The following is a 27,273-nucleotide window of genomic DNA, read 5'->3' as shown; positions in this document are numbered from 1 at the left end:
TAGGCCAGAAGGCTGCATCTCTAGTCCAAGTTGAGGAACATTGCCTTATGGTGGTCTCCAGTTGTGAATATGAGTCCCTGAAATCTTCAGATGCTCTCATGTGTAGTAAATAAGGAAAACGAATATGTTGAACAGCCTCGGTCCGTGTGCTGAGCCATGTACGTAAGAGAGGGTTGATGGTGTAATTAGCACCCCGTCTGCCATCTAATAACTGGGTTAGTAGAAGGATGACCTTGAAGCTGATAGGCAGAGCTGAACTCTTGGGCCCAGCAGGTTTGCTGGTTTTAGTCTTGGTTAAAGACATTTCTGTCAATTAAAAAAAACAAAACACAAAAAAAAAATCCAGTAGCTTTTCAGCATTAGATTACCCTGCTGAAACTGACTACTGGTAGCAACCTTAAGGATTAGTTTTATGGGGACTCAACCTGAAGGGAATTCCCAGCGATAACAAATAGCAAAGGATGGACCCTTGGAAGCAGTTACACTTTTCACCTAGTAAAGACTTGACTAGATACATAGAGCATTTATCACACCAAGAGAAGCAAAACAAGCTTGGGACATTCACCATGGAAAATCTGAAGAGGACAAAATAAATGCTGAAATGTACTGACAAGAATCTTACTGGGATCTATATAAGGAATAGTTCAACATACACAGGGCTAGCAGAACCAGAGGGCATAAGTAAATGCTGACCAAGAAAAAAAAAGAAAAGGTACTTTCAGCTCAGTGTTAAGGTTCTGGAACCAATTACCATAAGATCTGAAGCATTTTTTAGGTTACCTGAGTTTATAGCTGCTAATTTAAGTGTTAGTGGACCCTGGGATGTACAAATAGCTGAGCTGATGCATATTTGAAGTAAAAATGTAGGTACATTTAAGTTAATCCTCCCAAGTGCCAGTCCATGAATGTTTGTGAATAAGCCGAGCCCTCTCTAAATCATAACTATCACAGCTCTCTGAAACCTAGGGGGAAAAAAAAAAAAAAGTACCCACACTACAACATTTACTCTCCTTTGCTCAGGATCTAATGCTTCTTCATACTATTTAGTGGGTTTTTTTTTTAAAAGAAGCAGACACGGCTTGGAATCATTTAACAGTAAGTCTGGGCCGACTCGGGCACATTTTACACCAAGTGAGACAAAGCTGCCTGAACTGGTCCGAGCCACCTTTCCTGGCCAACTGATAGCACTGTGCACCCAAGAGAGTGAGAGACCAGAGCGGAAACAGACCCAGGGCAAGACAGGAAAGGGCCATTTTGTTTCAAAAAAACCAATAGGAAACATTTCATATGAGACTTACTGCCTTTATCTCCTTCAGTCTATTGTACTCATCGGCAGCAGCCTAGAATTAAAAGGGGGAAGAGAAAAAAAAAAAGGATGAAGATACAAATTTCTATGCAAGACAAGTTTGTAGGTGAGGCTGAAAAACAGTTGAACCATGCTATTGAAATCAGTTTAAAGTCAAGTCATAAGTCACGAGACACGATGGATTACACCGAACTATGAAGATGCAGTAAGGTTGCTGTCACATCAGAATAGTTTGAGACGCTTTTAACAACTTCTCGCTGCAATTCATCTGGACGGGTTTCCTCTTACCACCGTGATTATCCTACTTGTTCATATTTGGATCATTGCCCAGAAATCTTATTGTTATGTTGGGATAAATCACTCTAACTTCATTCCTCTAACCTTTCTAGTACATTTATTAGACTGTCTAGTAATGACAGTCTAATAAACTCACTTCATTATTACACCTCCAGTGCTTTGGCTGTTCAGCAGCATTTGATGCCTAGTGGGGGTTTAAGCCATCAACATGCTTATCTTATCCCAAGTCTCACTGGCAGCTGCAGAAGTGTTTGCTTCCTTACCTCCAACTCCTTACTTTCTCTCACCCCTACTCATTTATTCACATCACCTGCTCCATATCATCACTGGACTCTGTCTAAACCCACTGGCCACTACCCTGATGAATCTGACATGTTCCTAACTTTTCCAACCTCCAGTATTCTTCCTTATCAAGTGCGATCTTTCAGCTCCATTGACCTTCTTTCCCTGCTTCCATCTGCTCTTTTAGAGTCATATCCCTTGGCCAGCAACTGGTCTGTCAGTCACAGCCTAGATGCTACACTCCATCCCCCACCTCTCTATGCCCTCCTTCCCATTTTTCTTTTTGTCATTACCTTCACCCCCTAACCTTGGTCTTTTCATCCCTCCCATATCCCCTCCTTCCCTCAAGTATCGATTAGCGGAAAACTGTGAGCAATGGATCTCCTGCCCGTTCATCCTCAGATGCATTTTGTCATTTTCCTTCTTATCCCACTAGGTCTGCCTTCCCTGCTGCAGAGCTGAAAGAAAGATGTAGGTAAAAGCAGCAGCAGTGCCCTTAATCTACAAAGTTGACAAAGCGGAGGCTGTAGACTGTTCATCTCGTATCTTGTATTAAATGTTCACCACCACTCTCATATAAATAACCAAACATTCTCCTTCTGATTTCTTAGCTTCTAACCTTCTTATTCTCTCCCCTGCCAGGCAGGACTGCCCACATCTAACAGCTTCAGCTCCAGACACTGCCTCTGAGGCCCATAAACCTTTCCCATCACCTCCTCCACCCTTGCATCAGATGGGCTCAGGCATGTCCTCCTTAACAAAACCTCCATCCACGACTCAGTATCCTCATCTCTTCTTCCTCCACAACCGTCTCCTGAATGGCTGTGTTGACCTACCAAATGTCATCTATGGCTTGCTTCGTCTCTTCCAGGCTCCCATGCCTTCTTTTCTTCTTCAAAATTAAAAATTCTCAATTCCTTGCCTCCTTTAAAGCTGATCCTCACTTTTTCAAAATGTAAACACTACTGGACTTTCCCTTTGAGAACTGGTGCAAAGTCAGTGGATAAAGTACCTATAGATTATGCAATTTCTCATGTTTTAAAAATTGCACTCCCTCTCTCATCACCGACTGTTGGACACCTATATGCATACATCTAAATAAATCCCTGTAAATCATCCTTTCTAAAGTTTTCCCAGCATCCCTGCCAGCTTAGACTATAAGCCCTCTGGGGACAGTGAAATAGCTACAGTCCCTGAACGTAATCTGCTCTGAAATGCTAAAAAGCAGAATATAAATAAAATAAAACTGAAAAAGAATTTGATACTTTTGTGATTAATAGCTAACATCATTTAACAATCTTTATCCATTCAAGTCCCACAGTATTGCTGTACCTTGTATTCCTCGCTTTCTTCTGGTAGGTTATCCAGTTCCCCATCAACATGGGCAAGTGCTTTATTGATCTCATCAAGATCGGCTTGTAAGCTCTTGTACTCCTGCAGCCCACTGTCAAATTCGCGCTTGTATTCTTGCCTTTGCTGGTCCGAAGTAATCGGTGGGTATTCACTGAAAGAAAATCATTGGTCTCCTTTTAAAAAGACCTGGTCACTCCTACTGGCATTATAGCTAAAGACTATGCATCAGGCTTCTGGTATGACATGAGAGCACTTAAAAAAAATAAAAATAAATAAAATAAACAGGTATTTTTGGTAAAGAAATGACAAGATGCCTTCAAACTTCTATCAGTCAACCTGACCAGCAAAACTTTGGTAATTTGAGCAGGTAAGGGCAAGGATCAACTTGGGGCGGGGGAAGCTTCAGTGAACAAATGATCCCAGTATTTTTTTTTCTTTGAGGAGTGAGTGTATATCTGGCTGGATAAACAAATCTGTCAACATATTTATTCACCTGTCCTTACTTTATAAACCAGTTTGTTCACAGCAGTAAATGGTTCTCTCTAATTTCTCTTTAGCCCTCTCAGGTGCCAGAGGATAAAATAGCATCTGCACAGTGGATTCAGCTTCTAGCCTGGATTTAGGGTGTATAACTTTACAAAGTACTTGAGTTTAATTTTCACAGAAGCTGCGTTTTAATAAGATTAAAAAAAACAAACAAACAAAAAACACATCACACCCCTCACACTTGTTCTTTTATCTTATAATTTGTGACTTGTTCCTCTCTTGTGCTGTTTTAAAAATTCTGTTCAGCAAATTTGTGCCATTCTAGAAGTTTTGTTTAAAAATGTTCTCTGCTTGTACACTAAAAATCTCATGCAGACACATTAGCAGAGAGTTCCACATCTGTGTGCTATTGAACCACTTGCTTGCAAGTTTTACTTCACCATAAAATTTAAAAAAAATCCAACTTTTAAAATCAAGTTCCCATATCTTCCAAAGGACCAGCCTGTGGCATGGTGATGACACTGCAGTGCAGACAAATCGCCAGCAATGACGTCAGCTGCAATCCCGATAAGTTACTTGATGTTAATCTTTTTTAACGCTAAATTTATTCCAACTTAAGTTAGTCTCACTTTCATACTAGCCCTATGCTAAAATAAGTTTACATTTCCGATCTGTTCCGAGTTCCTCGCCCCTGTTATATGCAACTTTTTGCTCCGCATGTTTAGATAGTTTTTCCCTTGTTTGATGTAAACCAGTACGATAAGACTTGTCTTGAATATCGGTATAGTAAAAAATTAGTAAATAAATAAAATAAATAAATCTCAGGAGACACCAGAGGGTGCGAAACCCACATCAGCACCAAAAGAGCTGACTGAATGACTAACACGAAGCACTCCGGCCATGTTAAAAGAAAAATATATACTCTGAACAGCAAGTAATGGTAATGTAAGGTAGTGGCCAAGAGCCCAGAGAATTTCAAAGAATCTCCCTGAATTTTTTTTTTTTTAAACCTCTTGTTAGTAGAGATAAGATTGTGATGGCTCTCTGGGCTCTTGGTCACTATCTTATAATACCATTACTGGCTGTTTAGAGCAACACCATTAACACATTTTTAAGCCAATTATCTTGCACATTTACAGTTTTCTGGGAAACATTTTTAGACTACAGGCACTCTCCCTATAATTTACCTCTGAATTACAGTCTGAGGCAGAGTATGTTTCACAGCCTCACGAGAACGATGTTAAAGAGAAACAGGGGTAACATGCAACATGGATAAGAAGGGCATTAACAGACAACATGGCCACCATGTTGTCTGTTAATGCCTCTTACTCGCACGCTACCCTCGGTATTTCTCACCAGTTTGCAGATGCCCTCTGTAAACAGAACAAAAAAAACCAAACAAACCCCTGCATGTACCTCTCCCAGTCCTCCTCATCCATTTCCTCACAGGACTCCCCTCCTGTGGTGTAATCTGTGTCATAGGTCTCGTTCTCCGCTCTCCTTGGCCTTCCTGCTCTTTTCTTCCGAGGTTTCTTAGCCGTTCCATCGGAGCTGCTGCTATAAACATTGGATGGCAGGCGAGATTCATTCTTCAAGGGGTAAACAACCTCTGGCATACTAATAAAAAAAAAAATTAAAAAAAAGGAAAGGCACATTGTAAAAAATAAAGTCTTACCGATTGTTAATCAAGCCTAGATTGTTATAAGAAGTTCACCCGAAAACCAAAAATAGGCTGCAAATACCTTGCTTGCCATATCAGTTTGTCCGGTATTGACTAATAAGGCATCTGCCACCTCTTGGACTATGCCTTACTTTACTTACCGCTTTTAATATGTTGTCTCAAATTTATTTTTCTTTTTTGTTTTTTTGAAGTGCAAATAAAAGCGTCAATCTTTAAAGAAGTTCAACAAGCTTTTGTGCACTGCTCAACTACCCTCTCTAAGTCTGGAATATTAACAGCCAGAGAACATTTACCTCAAATTTTGTATTTTTTGAAGAATGATGATGGCTTAGCAAGCAAGGTATTTGCACCCTATTTTTGGTTTTCATTTATATATTTCATTAAAGAAGTGCTTTTGACAAGGGGCAATTTGTGTGTACATAAGCACACAAGAAATTCACCAACAGTAAACTGACGTCACCAACCTGCCAGAACAAGTCTAAGAACCAGGCCTTGCCGGTTAGGCCTGTTCGAACCTATTAACAACCCTTCTTAGCTCCCTCCCCTCCCCCACCAACCCAGGAAAATCCTTCAAACCTAAAGCGGTTTCTGAGGACCACGGTACAAGAACAAAGATGTGGTCGGTACACACAGACAGTGACCATCTCGCCAACCAACTCCTAACTCTGCAGTAAAATGCTGCTGCTGGTGGGTTCTCATGCCATGAGCAGGATAATCTCATTCTCGAAGGCCCTGAGAGTCTTGCACTTGTGATTCTGAATTTCCTCTGCAGATTATCTCTGAAGGCTGTAGATATCTACCAATGTAATAAAGGCATAGACCAGTCCCCACCCACCCCTCATCAAGCCCAACGCCTTAATAAACAAACAATACCCTGACTTCTGTTTGCAAACAGTCTTCTTTGGAGCCTCTCCTCCTAAAATTTTCCCTCTCCACCTTACCCTTATTTTAGTTCTCCTTTTGTTACTTGTTTTTACTGTTTGTTTTTATGTACATTTATTTGTAAACTGTTTTGCCTGACTTTTTAGTTGTAAAAGCAGTATATAAACTCTTAAATAAAATGAATAATGAAAAAAATGTATTTATTAAAATTTCTCAGAGCTTACAAGATCAGGAACAAAATCATTTTCAGAATTGAGTATTTTTGGGACTTGGGTTTGGTAGAATGACTTACACAACATGCACTGGTATTTTTTTTCCCCTTCAACCTTCAGAGCTTTCCCTGTAGTTCTACAATTTAAAAATCGCCACAAGTTCAAGATTTAGCCTCAGTGCCAACGCTCACTGGGAAACAAGACTAATCAACTCCAGCATCAGTCTTTCCAATGACTTATTCATTCATCTAGTGCAGAGGTTGCCAAATCTATCCTGGGGGACCCCCAGCCAGTCAGATTTTCAGGATATCCACAATGAATATGCATGAGATGCATTTGCATATACTGAGTCTCCATGGTATGTAAATTAACTCATGCATATTCATTGTGGAAATCCTAAAAAAAACACAAAACCATGACTAGCTGAGGTCTTCCAGGACAGGTTTGGGAACCACTGGTCTAGCATATTTATCAACTGTCAGACCAGCAGGGGGACTGGAAGGGGACAACCCTAGCCCTTCAGTGCAGCAAACATAGTAATGCAGAAATGAGGCAGGAAAGGACCAAATGGTTCAGCCAGTCTGCCCAGCAAGCTTCTTATGGTAGTATCTGCCGGGCCATGCAGGTTACCCCCCCATGTTTCTCCAGGGCCAGTGCAAGGGTATTGGGGCATGCACACCCCCCCCCCCCCCCCGTTTTGGCGCTGACTGTGTGCTTCTCAGGGCTCTATTTCTCTTTGCCGCGAGCGGGAGAGGCCCCGTTTGCGGCACCACATGGCTGCTCTTCGGCGCCCCCTATGGCTCTGCGCCCTAGGTGACCGCTGAAGTTCGCCTAATGGACGCGCCGGCCCTGTGTTTCTCTTAAGGACAGCAACTGCTGTTCCCTGCAGTTATTCCCAAGAGTCAACCCATAAAGATTTATTGCTAGAAACATTGTTACTGGGTGATGAGCCTTCCTGAAAATTCAGACAGTGCTGCTTGATGTGCTTTGCTTATGGTCTTTGCTATAGAAGCAGTCCTGTAGTTTGTCCCCCCCCCCCCCCCCCTTATGTCTAGCATCAGTACCCCAGACTGTAAAAAAAAAAAAGTGAGGGCTAATTGTTGACTTATTTCAAAAATGTATATGCCGCCAATCCAGTGCTCTTAGCGGCTTACAATAAAACATACGTCAAACAGATCATACAAAAGACAAAACCAACATATTACAAACCAGAGATGTTTTCATCTGTCCATGGCTGACATCTTAATCCTTAAAAGGCATGTTTAAAAAAAAATGCTAAAGATCTGTTTAAGCAAGGCTTTCATAACATCCAAAACATAAGAACATAAGAAATTGCCATGCTGAGTCAGACCAAGGGTCCATCAAGCCCAGCATCCTGTTTCCAACAGAGGCCAATCCAGGCCACAAGAACCTGGCAATTACCCAAACACCAAGAAGATCCCATGCTACTGATGCCAGTAATAGCAGTGGCTATTCCCCAAGTAAACTTGATTAATAGCTGTTAATGGACTACTCCTCCAAGAACTTATCCAAACCTTTTTTTGAACCCAGCTACACTAACTGCACTAACCACATCCTCTGGCAACAAATTCCAGAGCTTTACTGTGCGTTGAGTGAAAAAGAATTTTCTCCGATTAGTCTTAAATGTGCTACTTGCTAGCTTCATGGAATGCCCCCTAGTCCTTCTATTATTCGAAAGTGTAAATAACCGATTCACATCTACTCGTTCAAGACCTCTCATGATCTTAAAGTCCTCTATCATATCATGTATCACATAAAACCGCAGGGTAAAAACAAAACAAATAGATGCCGGATGTCCTTTGAACGTATTTATTATGGTGGAGACATGTTAAAAATGCCCGACTCAGCCAAGTTTCGCCACTCTTTACGTGGCTGCCTCAGGGGCTTTGAATGTTGAGTTTGGACCTAGTCTATTCATAAGCCAATCTTATTTGAAGCGCAAAAATTGGTAATAAAACATCCGCAGTAGGGGCATATCGTTTTCGCCATGGCCAGAGTTGTTAATATCACCAAACCCAGTTTGTATTCTATACGAGTCATAAGTGAACCTCCTAATTATGAAGGTAAAATCAATCTTTATTTACAATATCTAGTCATTTAATTCCTGGGTTTCATTTTACGAGAGGCTTCCTTCAGCGTTAACATTTCTAGCTGTAACCCATACAGTTCTCCAGAGATGAGGTGCCAGCTAAACCCAGTTCTAGTTTCCAATGCATACCCAATAATTCAGTGTGGGCTATGTGTCCCCACATGACCCTTACCCAGAAGCAGCAGCAGCTTTTCACTTATATCGTGTGTGCAACCAGCAGTTAGCATGAAAACTTCATGTGTAAGAGTGAACTACATTCCTCTCAGGGATAATGTTTTGCACACACCATGTCAGGAGGGAACCTGTATGGCTGCCACATCTTCCAGGTTTTGTGGGAATCTCCTGCATAGTGAGCCAGGGAAAGTCAAAATCAGGGATCTGGCATTTCGAATGTAGCTCAGTTGTGGAAGAAGCCAATTGAAAATTTTAATCTTAGCATCTTTTTTTTTCTTTCATGAACAAAGAGAGACTGACCATTTATAGAAGTTTGGGGGGAAAACCCAGAGGTTACGCTCTCAATATTTATTCCCTCAGGTTGTACAAGACATAGGAGGAAGGGCAGAAGGAAAAGTAAAGTATAGGTTAGATTGATCTCAATTTGCAGGGTTTTGAAAATGCACTCGTCTGCTTGCCTGGGGGCAAATGCATTTTCTGGGCTGGTTAGATGGCTCAGGGAGCAGGAAGCAGAATAATCGTGGGGCCCTAACTGGGGGCCAGGGGCAGGGCAGAGATATCTTGGGGAACTGGAAGGAGCAGGAGGGCTGAATGAGGGGAAAGAGATACAGACAGATAGAGTGGGGGAAGGGGGAGGGGAAGAAGAGATAAGGTAAGAGCACTAGAGAGAAGGGGAGAGAGGAGAGTGAGAAGGCTGCAGGGGTGAATAAGGAGGAGAGAGGCAGCCACACTGGGGTGGGGGATGAGAGGAGAGTAAAGGGGCTGTACTGGTGTAAAGTAGGGCGCTTACACTTGCTAGACATAAGTGTACTTACTAATTACTTCTGCTGCTAACCCCCCTCAAAAAAATAAAACGCAAACCCCAGAACAATAAAGGGGGAGGGGAGTACATGGTAAGGCCTGAAGGAATTCTACAGTTCCTGACATGGACGAGGCTGACGGAAAATCACTTCACACACTGAGCTGCACATAAAATTCAGGTAGTGTTGATATTATTTGAAGTGCATCATAAAAACAAGTTTCAGAGCAACACCGTAAGGTTTTTCCAACCAAACCAGACACAGACGGGCGAATAGGGCTCGGTTTCTGGTGCAACTCCTTAATAAAAAGGAGAGGATTGGATATTAAAACTGCAGCTGTCAATGGGAGAGCTGCCAAAATGCAGCTAGTGAAGCCAGGTTACAAACTGCACTTGGCTCTGGAGTTGTGCAACAAGTTTTACAGCCTTTGGCAGAGGGAAAACAACCCCCCTCCCCCCCCCCTCAGGGGCACACACCTTTTCAAATCCAACACAAATACAGAGTTACAATTGTTTCTTAAACACAAAAGGTTAGATCAAAGGAAATTTTGCTTTTTGGGAAAACTGGATTTACTGTAAAAAAAGATTAAAGAAGCCGATGTAATAAGCTGTGCTGACCCTGGCAAGGCTCTTTTACTACTGTTTTAGTGCAGGTTTTTCAGTTTTAATATAACCAAGGTATGCAACATGGGTTTTAGTGTGGAAAAAACAAGAGTAAAAAAAAAAAAAAAGGAAGAAGAGTTGTGCTAGGTTTAGCATGACTCCATGCAAATTGCAGGGTAGCGAGTTTATTAGCTACTAATCTGCAATGCAAGAACTAAAAGGACAGACACCAGAGTGTGGATTATTTTATCGCAGGAAATTTAAATGTCTAGTTCTGCCAGTGAAGTGAATAAGTATTACATGTAATTGCAGCAGGTTGCCAGGCAGGAGGTGGAAAAACTATTCTCCAGTTCTACTTAGGGGTGTGGGGGGAGGGGGTTCTGGAGGGAACGTAGGTGCCCTGGGCTTTGGCCACCGCTTGCTTGCTTGGATGGGAGGGAGCGCGTTCACCACTTAGCCCCCCTTCTCTCTGGCTGGAATGGTTTGCATTTTCTATTAGCCAGGCTGGGTCTATCAGCAACAACATCAACAAAAAAAAAAAAAAGTTGGTTTTTGCCACAAAGTGAAAAAAAGTCTACAGGGCAAATACATGCTTTTCAGTTAACCCAGCTAGAGACACCCTCATCTTTTTACTGCAGATTTGCAAAGAGCCAATGTAAACAAAAAAAAAAGCTCTCTTTTACATGCTCACAGGGCCATTAGCTTACTGCATCCTGCAGGGCGCTGGGCTTCTAGCATGCACATTAACACAAACCCACACTAAAATATAACCAAGTTTAGAATGGATTTTATTAAGTCAGCCCCAAAATGTGTTATGGAACAGCTAAGTAGGACTTTTTTTTTTTAGTTTTTGCACAAACCTGGAAAAACCTTTTCTGAATGTGAACTTTCTTTTCCTGAAGTGCTCTCCCTTTTATTCCCACTCTCTCTCGTCAGCCTGTGACTTGCACGCACTGCTGGCACACTGACCCTTACTTCTGCTTTCCCCAGCACACTCCATGAACAGGAAGACCAGGCTTGATTTCATCGCCCAGGTAGCATGCTCCACTTCTCCCCTCCCAAACCAGACCATCTCCTAAAGCTCAAACAGAACTGGAGGTGCCTGGAATCCATGTTCTGATTTTCAAATGCATAAAAACTGGTGTGCGAAATACTGGAGCATCTACAAGACAGTGCATCATCATGTCAAGATGAAGTATAATTTTGTATTTATAGCTGGAGGGAGACGAGGCCAGCGAGCATAGGAGTTGCATTGCAAAGAGTGGGAAGTTTTTGCCTATAATAAGAGAGCTTATATTTGAGGGGAATTCAATCAAACTATAGGTTAGTAGACTATCTGTTTGGTGGCTGCTGATTCTTTTTTTTTTTTTAAAGTTTCTATAAACCTTGTGTAGCCCTCTTTCCAGTGGGCATCCGGAATATAGGGGCACACTGTTGTCCCCAGGGCCATTTTCTAGCAGCTCTCTCTTTTCTCACACTAAAAAGACAGTCCACTTGCCCCAGGATGGTGGGGTTCTTTCTGGCAGGGAGGAGTCACCTCCAGGGCCCTAGGCTCACAGGGGTGGGGACCCACGCACAGTCTCAAGCTGTTTGTCTCCTAGCTGTACTCAAAATTAGGATATCCTTGCTTTAGGGCACCTTGCATTCTTAAAGGACACGGGACACTATTGGGCTATTCCAAAATAAAAATTTACTGCAACCAAAAATATTTCAAGTCCAATTAGCAACAAAAATTCTACAGTAGATCTTGTCACAAAAATTGAGCAGTCCAAAAGTAGGTCTTTTCTCAGCCCATCAGCTGAGTAAGTGTTCCTTAGAATGGCAGGACCCAACACCGAGTGACTGAGAGGAGGCCACTAGTGGGGACTGGGATCTCCTCTCTCTGGCTGATGTTAGCTGTAGAACTCTGAAGTTAGACCTCCCAAACAATGCCCAAAATTCCACAATAGCTTTTCCTCTCAGTGGTTAGGGACTGGGTTCCCAAAAAAAAAAAAAAAAAATCCCTCCCAAAACAAAATTGTCACAAAAGCTTCTCAAGACACCAACTACTACTTCTCTATCAGGTCCCTGCATCCCTCCCTAGCTAGATGGAAGCAATCACGGCACTTTATCCTGACCTTCCATAGGCAGGGAGTGAAAATCTTCCTGGGCAGCTCTCTCAAACTCCTCTTTCGCTCTTCCTTCCAGACCTGGGGGATACTGGCCAGGAGCCTAAACTGGGGACCACTGCAATAATGTCCAATTTTACAAAATTCCAACTCAATATGCCACACTGCTCCTCGTGCACTGCCTTGCTGACCAATTCTGGCCTCCTCACAGGAGGTGCCTGCAAGGGATGGTGTGCAAACTACTACCTCCTACCTAATTCTAATTTAAGATTTAAACTAGGACAGAATATCTAGTGGGGAGCTAAAGGGTCTGTAGCCTTTATGCTTGTGGAATCTGTGTGTTAATTTCTGGCTGTTTGAGAGCTGACTGAAGGCTTTCCTCTCACATCCACCCCAGGCTCAAATCTTATTATATAGACAATTACATAAAGGACTGGGAAAATTGTCTTGTTCCCTCTCTTTTCCCTCTCCCCTCCTGTTTTCTTTTCTCCTTTTTTTTCACCCTTTTCCCACTGTCTTTCCAGTTTTTTCCCCCCACTTTTTCCTCCTCTCTTTTTATGTTTTTTTCTTTTTTCCAATAAACACCAACAATAATTTTTGATACACATAATTAATTTTATATAGTTTTTTTCAAGTCTTTTATTTATCAAGTTGTTTATAAGCACTGTTTTCCCTCCTTACATTTTTAATTGTTTTTTAATTTTTATTTGCCATTCTGATATTTATACACACATGTATGTTTATTTCTTATAATTTCACACATATGTCTGTACATATATATGTAATACATATATGTTGTAAAACTGGAGTTTTTAATGTTTGTACAGTTGTATGTTTAGTATTTATTATTTATTCAATATGGGCATATTCCATTTTATTTGTTGTCTCATTTATGTACGTGTGTGTTTTTTTACTTATTTATAATAGCTCCTGAGGCAGCTCGTTGAGCGAAACTCGGCCAGAGTCGGGCAAGATTCAATAAAGTCCTATTTTACCGAGCCATTTCCTCATGTTCATTTCTTAGGTACATTATGCCACTAAAGAGATTAGGACTTTTCAGCTTGGAGAAGAGACGACTGAGGGGGGATATGATAGAGATGTTTAAAATCATGAGAGGTCTAGAACAGGTAGATGTGAATCGGTTATTTACTCTTTCGGGTAGTAGAAAGACTAGGGGGCACTCCATGAAGTTAGCATGGGGCACATTTAAAACTAATCGGAGAAAGTTCTTTTTCACTCAACGCACAATTAAACTCTGGAATTTGTTGCCAGAGGATGTGGTTAGTGCAGTTAGTATAGCTGTGTTTAAAAAAGGATTGGATAAGTTCTTGGAGGAGAAGTCCATTACCTGCTATTAATTAAGATGACTTATTTTTTGGGTACTTGCCAGGTTCTTATGGCCTGGATTGGCCACTGTTGGAGATAGGATGCTGGGCTTGATGGACCCTTCGTCTGACCCAGTATGGCATGTTCTTATGTTCTTAATTAAGAACGATAAACACTAAAGCATTTAAGATGACCTTAAAAACATGGCTGTTCCAACAGTCATTCAAAAAATACCTGATGGAGCAAGCAATTTAGTAAACAGCACAAGTACACTGTGCTACTACAAATTTATCTATTTATTTTATTTATTAATTTTTATATACCGATGTTTCAGGAGAACATATCACATCGGTTTACATTAGTTAAATATTCATTTAAAAATACTTGCATTTCCAAAATTAAATGAAGAAGAAAATACAAAGTTTCATAATTAAATACAAATAATAGTAAAAAATAATTAATCATAAAATTATAAAATGGAGCTGGGTCAAATGGAAATGCAGATGTATTATTTCTCTTATAAACATAATTAAAAAACAAAAAAAAAACCCCACACCTTAAGTATTGTCTACTTATTTTAATTATATGTCTATGCTAGACTTTCTAATCCGCCGCAATCATGGGAGCACGCGATACAATAGCTTTAAATAAATCTCTAGCTCATTCTGCAGCAGACTAATTAAGAGCAACTCTCCAAAGCTAAATCAACCATGAGTTACGTAAATTAGATTAAAAAAAAAGGCATCACCTACAAACCTGCCTGTCAACCTTTATTTTTGCATTGAAATTGCGACAGAATGCACAGTCATGATGTTCTCATTTGTAAGGACAGAGATATGGCTAGAGATAACGCCATAATAAAGACTCTCCACCCTTGCCATGGCCATTAGAGGGTTTATGAAACATTATAGTCAAAGGTGAAAGGAAGATAACTCTAGGAGGTGGGATTCTGATCTCTTCTCCACAATAAAGTTGATGAAGAACAAAAATTAACACCTTGAGACATGCTTCAGATTCCCCTCCACACTGTTTATAAGTAAGAACAAACCTTCAATTATGAGCTTAAAGTGTTTTGGGTTCTTGTTTTTTTTATTTAAATCCCCTCCGAATAAACACAAGCCATTACTAACTTTATTATGCATCACCATCTTCCTCCTCCCATCCCAATGCCGTTTCTAAAATAATTTTCCACCACATGCTGCTTCCAGAAGGCCAGGACATAGAGGCTGTTCTCCAAGGTCACATCGTGGATAAGTCTGTGCCCCTTTCCAAAAGCTTTAGCACATCTCTGCAACTAAAGCTCTAAAGAATACAGATCTGCTTCCACCACCACCCTGGCCAGAGGCGTGCAGGGAGCTGCTCCCACACAGAGAGTGTCGGACTACTCACAGTCCCCTGCGACAGCCGCATCCCCCTGCTCCCACACAGGCATCGAATCAGCAAAGGGTGGAAACTCGCATGCAGCCTCCCCAGTCGTCGTGACTTCAAACTCGGCTATTGTGAAAGCTTTGACAACTGGCGCTACTGCTCACAAAGGTTTCAAAACTTATACAAGGAGGCTGAATTTGCACATCCGTTACCATTTGTCCAATACATACACACGCACACATTTTCCTTTTCAAAACAGGAAACCCACAGGAGAAAAACGGGGGCAGGACTACTGCGGGGCCTGTCAGCGCATGCCACCTCATTACCTCGTGTCCAGTACGACCTCCCCAACTGCAGGGCCTCGCACAGCTGCCCCCCAGGATGCAAACCGAGACTAGGTCAGCCAAATAATTCAAAGATATCGCTGGATTTTAGGAGTGGAATTCTTGAAGGTTTTCAAACAAACTAAGCCCTTGTTACACCAGAGGTCTGTTCTGGATTAGTTAATCTATTACTCACTATTCCAGTATCAAATTGGGTTTGGATTCTTTGTGTTCACACAGTTAAGACTCCAAAACCCTCAGCCACATACTGATATACCCACATAAGTCATGGTAAAACTAATAATCATTTAGGACCTGATTTTCAAAAGGCTTTACAAAATGTAAAACATGGTTTCATGAGTGAACTGGGATTTTGAAAAACTGCCCTTGGGTTGTGCATGCAAGAGCATGTGCAGAAGCGATTTTGCCTGTACTTTTACATGCGGTAGAAAGAGGCACTCCTGGGGAAGAGAAACTATTCACACACACACACACACACATAAACCCGGCTAACAGACAGGAGTAAATGGGGTTCACAGGAGCCAAAAAGAGCAATGAGGGCTCAGTGTGCTTTGCTAAACCCGGGCTGAAGTCTGCGCACGCTCTGTGAATGCAGACTTTCGCTCTCTGCGCGAGCTGCTGAAAAGCACCCTTTCAAGATTTCCTGGCAAAATAGTAGGATTAAGAAGATAATGCAACTTCTTTCCTGTAGGACAGAAATTTATAAGTCCCCTTGTAGCTAGAGGATCTTAAAACAATTATTTATTCTAGCATGAACACAAGCAGCAGCAAGCAGCAAGTCTACAGTAACCACAGATTCACTACTGGAAAAGACACAAAAGGGGAAAAAATAAATAAGGGTGGGGGGGAGGAAGACATTTCTATGATGGAAGCAGAGAACTTGCAGAGATGCGATGTCACAAATCCTACTACTGTAATAGAATGGATGTGGTGGAAACCAGGACAAAAAAGTTATACTGACACATAGTGGACATGCCAATTAAATTTGACAGCATCCGGTTTAAAAAACAAAAAAAACAAACCAGATTGCTGTATAGGGTTAACCATTGCCACATCCAGGGCCAGTGCTTCCATTACACAAACTGTGTGGTTGCCTAGAGCACCAAAATCCCACCAGCATGAAGCCAAGACTGTGCCAGAGCCAATGCCACCAAAGGGAGCGATGTGCTGGAGGTACATTGGGGGAGGGAGGGGGTGGATGACCAAAGGTTTACCTAGGGTGTGAAATACTCTTGAACCGGTCTGAAACACACCCATATCTTGGAGGGAGCGCCTTCCCAGAAGTGGTTTCATATTCCGGTTACTATTTCTACCGCTGTCAGAACTTTGCTTCCTCTTATTGCTGCTTAACATTTCTGTAGTGCCTCTAGGCCCACTTAGCTGCTGGTTTCTAAACTCACCCGCAAAACACATTCAGAAGCAGTGCAAGCAAGCCAATATGGCCCTCTGAACTTTAGTTTCTATTGCTGTGACAACCTGAAAAACAATGGAGAGTTTACTTACTGAGAGTCCTTGTAAGGAATGTCCAGATAGGTCCCCATCCCGTTTGGTCTGCTCTGATCGGCCACTGAACCGTTGATCCTGTCAGTATACTCAGACAGTGGTGGGGGTTGCTCTGGATCCGCAGACACATTTTTCACCTACAGCAAATAATTAAAAGAAAAAAAAACACACAAAAATTACATTTAAAATCTAAAATGATTATACCAAGCACTACAGAAGATCATGTGCTGTACAGAACTGCCTTCCATAAATATCCATTACATTAAATAAAAATCATATACAAACTGCCCTAACATATTTGGACAAAATTTCAAATATCACACCCAGACAGGGAGATGAGGTGAGTGTACAAACCAGACCCAGGTAGGTCATTCTAATCAAGAAGGTGTGCAGCCTAACATGATGGACAGGAACTTCAGCTCGCTCTCAGATGAGCAGCTCAAATCTATGAGAGAACTAACAGTGTGAGCCGACCTCTTGAATCTTACAGCTCTCATTTATACAGACTTGCTGCTTCTGGGCTGCATGTTCTCTGCAATGCGGAAAGTGGAAGAACTCGTCCGTCCAGCTCTCTTCCTTTCATCACCAGTTTCTTTTCAGGGAAGGCCTCAGAAGCTCTCACAGCATGCTTCAGAGTCCACTACAAATGGGATATTGTGCCCTAACACAGACCTTTCCATCATCTTACCAGGTAAGCCATCGTTCTGTCAGTGACCCATCAGGATGGCCCATGCCAAGTAAGAGTACAATTGTTTACACAAGGTCATTTTTTTTTCCATTTTGGACCATGCATAAAATAGTGAGGAAATACAGTGAGGAAAATAATCTGGCAAATCTGTAGTCTTAAATGATTTGACCCAGAAACAAATTATCTGGCAAAAACAGAACTGAAAGCACACAAAATATGGAAGGTTGATTCGAGTTATGAAGAGGTTCCTGGCTCACAAGTTCCTAACATCTCAAGTCCATGGGATCAAAAAATAGGCTTATATTGACTCTCGAACATTATGAAAGGATAAAAAAATCCCTTTAAAGTAACATTTCTGAAATTAACACAACACACCAGTTAACAGCAAATGAAGAATGCAAAGCACTCATTTTTTGCTCACCAAAGCTCTCGAAGTGTATAGTACCAGGACTAACTTATGAAGTTACCAACACTTAAGTCAATGCTGCTGTGCAAGTTTGACAGGACAGTCCTATATAATAAGAGCCAGGGCATTGGTTGCCCAGACACTGAATATATCGCACACCACAAGCCCCTCAATCTGCACACCTAGGAAACTATTCCTTTCTGGCCCCAAAGCATTCAGGAAGCTGGTATAGCCCCACCTGCATCTGCAGATGTGCTTATGAATTTGGACACATCTGCAACAAATGAAGAAACTCTTTGGTCAGAGAATTTACACAAAGCATCTCTGTAACCATCAATATTTGTATAAAATCAGGAATCTACACTGCTGAATTGGAACAGCTAGATCTCATACTTAAAACACCCAAGTGTTAGAGGCTAACATAGCCAAGTTTAAACTGGTGGCAAGTAAAAACAGATCAGAGTAGCTTGGGTCTACAACAGGGGTGGACCTTACTCTAATCTGTTTTTACTTACCACCAGAGACAGACAGAGGGTCATCTTAGCATCTGGTGCCTGTACCAGGGGCTGGAGTGGTTTTTCCTCAGAGCTCCAGTTAAAGTTAGGGGTGGATCCCATCCCCAGATATAGGTATCTCTTACATCTCTAGGTCTGAAAACAATGAACTCATGACATGGTAGGCTGGCTGGCAAGTCTGTTAAAAAAAAATAAAATAAAAATTATTAAAAAAGTTTTGCAAGCCGTTTGCACCCTGATCCTGGTATCCTGTGCTTGGCCATTTGTACACGGTGGGAAAGAGCTGGCCCAGAGGTTTCCAATTCCACAGGAGAAGCTGTGGGGAGCACCAAGCCTGGCGCCACTGCCACCGATCCTGCACTACCCATAGCACCCAAGCTACTGCAATATGGAAACATTTGGAACAGCAGAGGGTCATAAAAAAGTGCAAGCAATCTGAGCTATCACAGGTCAAGATGCACAGGACCACCAAGGGCTGGAAGAAAGGCTCCCATAAGCCAGTTTTGCCCATTCCTGACATAGGCTCAAATGCACAGCCTTAAAAGTCATACGAAGCTTCTAAATGTTTAAGTAAAGTTTTAAAGAAAAACAAAACTTCTCAGCCAAGCCTTAGAGAATTTTAAACGTGCAAGCAGCACTTTAAAAACAGCAATCTGCGCTCAAGTTCAACACATTCACTTACTTTCTCTTTTGATCCCATTTCTGATCTCATATTAGCTTAAATATATTTTATTATGATCATCACAAATGATTTTGAAAAGAACAAAAGATACATTTCTTATTATGACCACAAATTCCTGCTTTTTTTTTTTTTTTTTTTTAAACTCATGTTCCCAAGTCCACTCCACAGCTGCTTATTGTTTGTTCAGATTGTGGGTGAATCATGTGCCCAGGCTGATTACATGCCCAAAAGGTGAGAGTGGCTAAGAGCTGCTTTCTGCAATTAAAATACACCAGCACCACCTCCAGAACAAAATCTAGACAAGAATGGATCTTAATGATTTTAAACTGGCAGCTGAAGGATCTAAAAATGAATGACTCAGGACTGCTGCTTTCGAGGTAAATTTTAGACAGGAAACAGAGAGTAGGATTAAATGGTCAATTTTCTCAGTGGAAAAGGGTAAAGAGTGGAGTGCCTCAGGGTTCTGTACTTGGACTCGGGAAAGGAATACGATGAGTGAGGTTATCAAATTTGCAGATGATACAAAATTATTCAGAGTAGTTAAATCACAAGCAGATTGTGATATATTACAGGAGGACCATGCAAGACTGGAAGATTGGGCATCCAAATGGCAGATGAAATTTAATGTGGACAAGTACAAGGTGTTGCATATAGGGAAAAATAACCCTTACTGTAGTTACACGATGTTAGGTTCCATATTAGGAGCTACCACCCAGGAGAAAGATCTAGGCATCATAGTGGATAATACTTTAAAATCGTCGGCTCAGTGTGCTGCAGCAGTCAAAAAAGCAAACAGAATGTTAGGAATTATTAGGAAGGGAATGGTTAATAAAACAGAAAATGTCATAATGCATCTATAATCGCTCCATGGTGAACCCGCACCTGGAATACTGTGTTCAATTCTGGTCGCCGCATCTCAAAAGAGATATAGTTGCAATGGAGAAGGTACAGAGAAGGGCAACCAAAATGTTAAAGGGGATGGAACAGCTCCCCTATGAGGAAAGGCTGAAAAGGGTAGGGCTTGGAGAAGCCCTAACCTGAGGGGGGATATGATAGAAGTCTTTTAAGATCATGAGAGGTCTTGAACGAGTAGATGTGAATTGGTTATTTACACTTTCAAATAATAAAAGGACTAGGGGGCAATTCCATGAAGTTAGCAAGTAGCACATTTAAGACTAATCGAAGAAAATTCTTTCACTCACCGCACAATAAAGCTCTGGAATTTGTTGTCAGAGGATGTAGTTAGTGCAGTTAGTGTAGCTGGGTTCAAAAAAGGTTTGGATAAGTTCTTGGAGGAGAAGTCCATTAACGGCTATTAAATCAAATTTACTTAGGGAGTAGCCACTGCTATTAATTGCATCAGTAGCATGGGATCTTCTTAGTGTTTGGGTACTTGCCAGGTTCTTTTGGCCTGATTTGGCCTCTGTTGGAAACAGGATGCTGGGCTTGATGGACCCTTAGTCTGACCCATTATGGCATGTTCTTAAGAACATGCCATAATGTTCTTAAGAACATGCCTTGAAATCTTCTTCCTTTTTTTTTTTTTTTTTTTTTTTTTAAACACCAAAGAAAAACTTCCAAAACAACTAATCCCTGATTATCAATAGAAAAAAAACCCCAGGGATCCCAGAGGCTGTGAGTGACCCTGCACCACCTGCTGGAGACAGAGTAAGACTGAGGGGCTGTGGGTGGCACCTTACTATATGTAGGGAAGCCTCACAAGTTTTGCTCTGTCTCCACCTGCTGGTGCGGAGTCACAACCCAGGTGTCTGGACTGATCCGGGTACGTACAGGGAACAGATGATTTCAATGTGTTATCCACTATGACGCCTAGATCTCTTTCTTGGGTGGTAGCTCCTAATATGGAACCTAACATTGTGTAACTATAGCATGGGTTATTTTTCCCTTGATGGTCAAAGGGGACCTGACTCCTCATACCATCTCTTGAAAACATAATTCTTTGGCAATGTCCATTCTGGCTCCTTGGCTCATGAAAAGTTAGCCAATTCTGGCTTAGGACATCCAACCTAACAGTAGCTTGCCACAAGACTGAAGCAGGAACATGAGATTGCTTGAAATCCCTTTCCTCAGGCCACAAGTCAATTGACAGAAACATGTAATACTGCAGAGATTGGCTTTGTATTGTGGCAAAATACGTAAAACTGTCATGCCAATAAAGTTATCTGAATCAGATATCAGGTTATTTTGCACCAAGCTCTTCCTGACATTCTGAAATCTGACACTTTATGGTTGGCCCTGCTTTACAGTATAAAGCTTTCTTGTTCTAATACAATGAAATCTGGAGGAATTACGATTACTGTGCAATAGAATCTGTAGATCTGTTCTGAATGCTCTAAAGATCACACATTCCAGTGGGTTACAAATGTTAAGTGGACAGATCCCAAGTGAAGGAGCTGGCACACATAAAAGTTATTGTGAGCGCGCCTAACCAATGCAGATGTTCTGCTCGAAATAGCTTCAGATTGGCTCTAGATACACACATGATCTTGAAGCATGTTGTAAATGCTTTAATGAGCTGCTCATGAATTGTTATGATCTAATATTCTGCAGATTCACTTTTAATAGGCTGTGGAGCAAGGGGTAGTGGGATCAAGGTGAAAGGGGGTAGACTCAGGAAGTGTGAGGGATGTTTGGAACAGCCTCCATTTGGAGATGAGGACATGAATTCAAGAAAACATGAGACAGGCACAGAGGATCGCCGAGGTCCAGGAAGAGACTATAAAGCTGAGCAAGCGATGGTCTTCATCTGCTCTCCGTCATGCTTTATGTTTTATCCCATAACCAGGAGAAAACAAGGCTTTTGCCTTAATCTGACTTTTCTGCTCAACAAATTAAAAAGAAAGAAAAAAAAAGTAAAACTTTCTTTTCCCAAATCTCCTTCCTTCAGAGGCGTCTAATACTAGACACGTAGGTAAGGAGAAGAGTTGAAGTCCATACAAATTTTGCATGCGAGTGGATTAAAAGCCAAAAAGTGTTTGCACAATGGATTATAATATATTTATAACAATAAAATAAGTTTAAAATATAATTGTTTTAAAACCCCTCAACTGTATTTACTTTTGTCTAAAACAAAGATAAAAGCATTTTCCTTCAACGCTGTAACGCTTGTGTGTAAAGGAGGCAGCTCCTAGCAAACACTTCACACCCCCTGAGGCTGGATCCCGTGAGATCACTTTCACTGGTATTTGCTGATATTCAGCAAATATTTAAAAAAAAAAAAAAAATCTACTTACAAAAGGAGCTCCCAAATGAGCTGCATGAACTTAGAAACCTTTAAGAATTCAATTTCCAATCTTGTGAATTTTCATATCCATAATACAGTAACAAGGATCTCTGTGCCTATGCTAGAGAACAACTGGAGCCTATGGCACTGCACCCAGAAATAAACTGGGAAGACCAGAGGGGCTTTATGGTCGTTATATTCCCCGTTTCCATGCTGCCCTATTACAGAAACTAAAATGTACAAGATAGGTAAGCCCTGAAATGGAATCCTTGAACATTTCCAAGATGCTGATTTTTTAATTTTTAAAATACAAAATGCCTGAAACTAAGCTTTTGGTTTTTTTTGTTTCAAGTGCACGAACCCTGCCCCTAACATTCAAAGTGTTTAATAACAAAAATGGCAGTTAGGGTATCAATGTAAGTAAACGCCACCTAATTTCTATGAGAAACATGCAGAACTCAGCTCCTTCAAGGTATACACTGGAGTGGAGTAACCTAGTGGTTAGAGCAGTGGGCTAGGAACCAGGAGACCAGGGTCCAAGTCCCACTGTCGCTCCTTGTGACCTTGGCCAAATCACTTTACCCACCATTGCCTCAGGTACAAACTTATAGGGTCATTTTCCAACTCACGTTATGGCGTTTTCACATGCAAAATTGGTGCGATGCTAATTTTTAAAAGGGGAGGTATTGGGGTAGAGTCGGGGGGGGGGGGGGGGGGGGGGGGGGGGGAATTTTGTAAAAGTGGGCTGGCTTCGCAAAGTGTGAAGCCATAACGCATGATACTGCACAGTTTTAACACCGAAAATAACTACACCTTTGCACAGCTTAACACTAATGAAATGTCATGCGATATGCCCATAACGCAAATTGCGATTTTTTTTGCAAATTCCTTTTTGGGCATTTGTTACTTGGGGGAAGGGCAGAGCATGAAAGTCTCTGGGGTGGCACCATAGTACAGTGTTCTCTCAACCTAGCTTGATGTTACCCAGGTAGAGAGGCCATCAAACTAGGTTGAGAGAACCTTGTACAAATCTCATCATTGGCTGAGTTTCCTCACTCCGAAGGACATCAAATCTTCACAAGAGTGCACTGTTCTGTTCATACGTCTCACTCTGCATGTCAAAGTGGCCCCTAACCCCTACACTACAACCTGAACCTCACCTAGAGTTAACTAGGTGGGCCTCCTATAGTAGCATAAATAGCCAACTACTACAAGGGCCTTATAGAGTGTGTGTCTCCCTCCCAGTAGGGAAATGAGCACTTTGCAAGTAGGAAACTCAATTCTTGTGGTATTACTGCAAAGTGTGGAAAAAATGTGTGTTACCATAAAACACGCCCCTCTTCCTATATTTTGATAAAACTAGCCCTTAGATTGTAAGCCCCCTGGGGATAGGGAAAAGGGTGAAAAGTGGAATATAAATAAATATATATATAAATATATGGTTCATTATCTTACTGCCAATGAAAGTACACAGTACATGCTACACTGATTCTACAGCTGGATAAGCATCCACAAGAGCCACAAATTCTCTTGTTTATATGGATGCAAGGAAGATCATCACATACATATTAAACCATTATCAATAAAAATCTAGATCAACTATCCCTCCCCACATCCAAAGAATTTAAATGGGAAATAGCCAGCTGTCTATGAACCAGAAGGTGGCAGTAAAATGACAAAGATAGGAATGCAGGAAAAGATCAAAAAAAAAAAAAAAACAAAAAACCAATAAAAGCACAAAATAGAATGATGTGCTGTGATGTATTCCACGTGGGCCAGGAGAAGCCGCTCAGCAAAACTGTACAGTTTCAGCACAGCAGAATTCCCAGGGTGGCCTACTGCCAACATGTCAGGACTCGCTGCTGTGCTTCTCTCTGCTGGCACGAAGCCCAAGTAAACAGAGCTATAAGGTAATGAAACTCGCTGCCACGCCCAGAAACTCTCCCACTGAAACGTCTGCCGTATGTGATCACTTCTGGAGTCCCGTGCCATCTCCTGCTGTCAAATGCTCATGGCCTAATAAAGAGGAAAGGATGGTGCAGACAGCATGCCAAGGATGCAATGTTGGCAGGGCCAGCTTTAAATCTACACGGTGTCTCAGTCATCCTTTTGTTCTTCACCAGTGAGCCCATTTCATTCCTAACACAGAAGAGGAGTCGACTTGCTTTCTCCATCGAGACATCTGCAGTAACAGCCCTAGGCTTAGGAAAGTGAAGTTACATAGCAGGTTTCAGGAAAATTTTTGGCATGATAATTTGTACATGTGCTGCCAAAATGACACATAAAAGTGTTAAAAAGGAAAGAATTACAAAAAAGACAGGCGAGAAAAAGCCAATTCCAAGAATCTGATGGCATTCTGTATTGTCTCTGGTTGGATTAAGTTTCTGGCCTGCTGTTCTCTTCTGTTTTCCCAAGGTTAACAAAAAAAAAAAGTGATCAGGAAAAACTATTTCTCCAGCTTTAACATGCAGGTCCAGTCTGACTTTTTCGGGGGCGTTTATTTTGCTTTGTGTTTGTTCATTTCTATTTCTAATTTGTGGTCACATGTTCTGTATCTGGTGTAAGTCTGTGGTTTGTGTGCTGACCAAGGTGAGGTTACTCTCCTAGCATGTAGTTTCTGTGTAAGCATTGCTACTGTTATGCAATTGTTTATAGTAATAAGCAGTGAAAGATTAAAATGACTGTTGTAGCACATGAAACTAGGTATAAATACCAGGATGTGCGAACTTTATTATTTTTTTGCAGGAGGAAAGGAACAGCTATTTGTTCGACGGCTTTCCATCGTGTTCTCCCTACTATTGAAAAGAGAGGACAAAGGATATGCAAATAGTATAAAGAAGGTGGTGACCGACAGAGCTGAGATTATGTTCATTGAGAAGAACAAAGCCATCCCAGTGATGAGAAGACCTGACAGGAACAGCAGGGCTCTGAGAACAAATTATCAATCCTTAAGAGGTGAGCAAAAGGAAAGAAAGAGAAGGGGGAGCAGATTGAAGAAATATAACATCGTTTTCTTTAGTGTAGACAGATGTACTCAGGACCAACGGATTATGCTTCCCTAAAGCAAGGAGGTCACCCTGTTTTGTCACCCAGAGATTTTCTTCCATGGACTTGGCCCAGATCAACCAGGTGTCCCAAGTACTGGTGTACCAGGATTCCTTCTCTAGTCAATGATGCTGCCATGACCACCATAGTCTTGGAAAATGTTCTTGGGGCAGTGGCTAGGCCAAAGGGCAATGCACGGAACAGATAATGGCGACCCAGTACAGTAAAGCTTAGGAAGCGTTTGTGTTCTTGACGGATTGGAATATGTAGGTAGGCCTCGGATATATCCAGGGAGATTAGGAACTCTCCCAGTTGTACGGCCATTACCACGGAGCATAAGGTTTCTATGCGGAAATGACTCACTCGTAGGTGACTGACTCTTGAAGGCCAGGATGGGGGCATAAGGAACCTTCCTTCTTGGGTATGATGAAATAGATGGAATAACCCCCCCACATTTTCCTGGGCTGTAGGTACTGGGATTACAGCCCTCATTCTGAGGAGTCTTAAAAAGAGTCATCTACACAGCCTGCTTTTTGTGCTAGGAGTTCCAAGGAGACATGAATATGTCCAGAGGAGTGCTGCGAAATTTCAGCGCATATCCTTCTCGTATGACTTCCAGTACCCACTTGTCCAACGTGATCTCAACCCACCTTTGGTAAAAGAGACAGTCAACCCCCTATCTCCTCGTTCCGAAGATGGGTCAGTAAAATTTAACTGGGAGGTTCGGGACGATCCTGAATCCGAACCTGCCCCTCTTAGGCTGTCTACTATGAAAGGACCGAGTACTTCCAAAGGGCCGAGACCTCTGAAATGTCAAGTAGGGGTGGAAATGTTGAGAGCTCCTGGACCAGCCCCTCATAGGCTAGGGGCACTGCAACTGCTTCCTCTTATCTTCTGGTAGCTGGGGGACTGGAGATTCGCCCCATTTACCAGCCAGTTTTTCCAATTCATTTCTGAATAGGAATGATCCATTAAAGGGCATCTTTGTAAGGCTGGCCTTGGAGGTTACGTCGGCTGACCAAATCCGCATCCATAGCTGTCATCTGGCCACTACCACTGAGGCCACTCCTCTGACTGAAGAGTGGACTAAATCCAAGCCCACATCTGCTAAAAAGGCGGTGGCAGGTTCCAAGTTATCCACCTCCTGAGAGAGAAGTAGGCATGAATGTGCTACCAGGGTACAACAAGAAGCAATCTGTAAGGTCATTGCTACAGCAAAGGCTTGTTTAAGGATCAACTACAACCGTCTATCGTGCGCATCCTCTAAGGCCACTCCTCCCTCTGCTGGGATAGTTGTTCGCTTAGAGACAGCATCCACTTTAGGGAAATGCAAACAATCTCTCACTGCTGGATCCAGTGGATAAGGAGCTGCTAACTCCTGGCCCCCCTTAAAAAAAAAAACTTGCTTCTGGGGCATCCCATTCCAGGTCAATCAACTCCTGGGTGGCTTCCAGTTCTGGGAAATAGCAAGAGGCTTTTCGCAAGGAAATCAGAATGGGATTCTTCTTTGGTTTTGTCAGATTCCACTCCAGGAACTCCCAGCGTTTTCAGGGTCTGGGAAACCAAGACTGGCAATTCATCTCTATAAAATAACATGGTTCGATATGGTTCTAATCCCGGGGAAATTTCCCCTTCTTCTAAGGGATCTGTGCCATCAGGATCCCCACTAGAGATACCCTTGGTCAAGCAGGGCATGCCTTTAGGTCTGCCACAGGAATGGAAGAGGGAGAGGGGGCCGGCTGGGGTTCCATCCAGGCAGGGGCAAGCGAGGAAGTAGACTGCACCTGTAGTCCCTGGAAATATTCCACCCAAGAAAAGGCTGCCGGGTCCATGCCTAGTCTGGGGAGAACTGGAGTGGG

The 27,273-nt window shown here is 42.0% G+C and overlaps 1 protein-coding gene across 1 annotated transcript in view; it reads right to left on the bottom strand.

Moving 5' to 3' along the window:
• The window catches only part of OCLN (occludin), a 46,708-nt gene that overhangs the window by 2,632 nt on the left and 16,803 nt on the right, over positions 1 to 27,273 (bottom strand). Inside the window, exons 5-8 of the mRNA XM_029574455.1 lie at positions 16,835 to 16,971; positions 5,141 to 5,341; positions 3,218 to 3,389; positions 1,299 to 1,340 (exon numbers count right to left, since the gene is read on the bottom strand). Coding sequence (XP_029430315.1) covers positions 1,299 to 1,340; positions 3,218 to 3,389; positions 5,141 to 5,341; positions 16,835 to 16,971 — 552 coding nt within the window. The remainder of the gene's footprint in view (positions 1 to 1,298; positions 1,341 to 3,217; positions 3,390 to 5,140; positions 5,342 to 16,834; positions 16,972 to 27,273) is intronic.

The sequence above is a fragment of the Rhinatrema bivittatum genome, chromosome 1 (assembly GCF_901001135.1).
Source record: "Rhinatrema bivittatum chromosome 1, aRhiBiv1.1, whole genome shotgun sequence".
NCBI classification, from domain to species: Eukaryota; Metazoa; Chordata; class Amphibia; order Gymnophiona; family Rhinatrematidae; genus Rhinatrema; species Rhinatrema bivittatum.
Note: the sequence above shows the minus strand (reverse complement) of the source record. Positions and strands in the feature narration are given on the sequence as shown.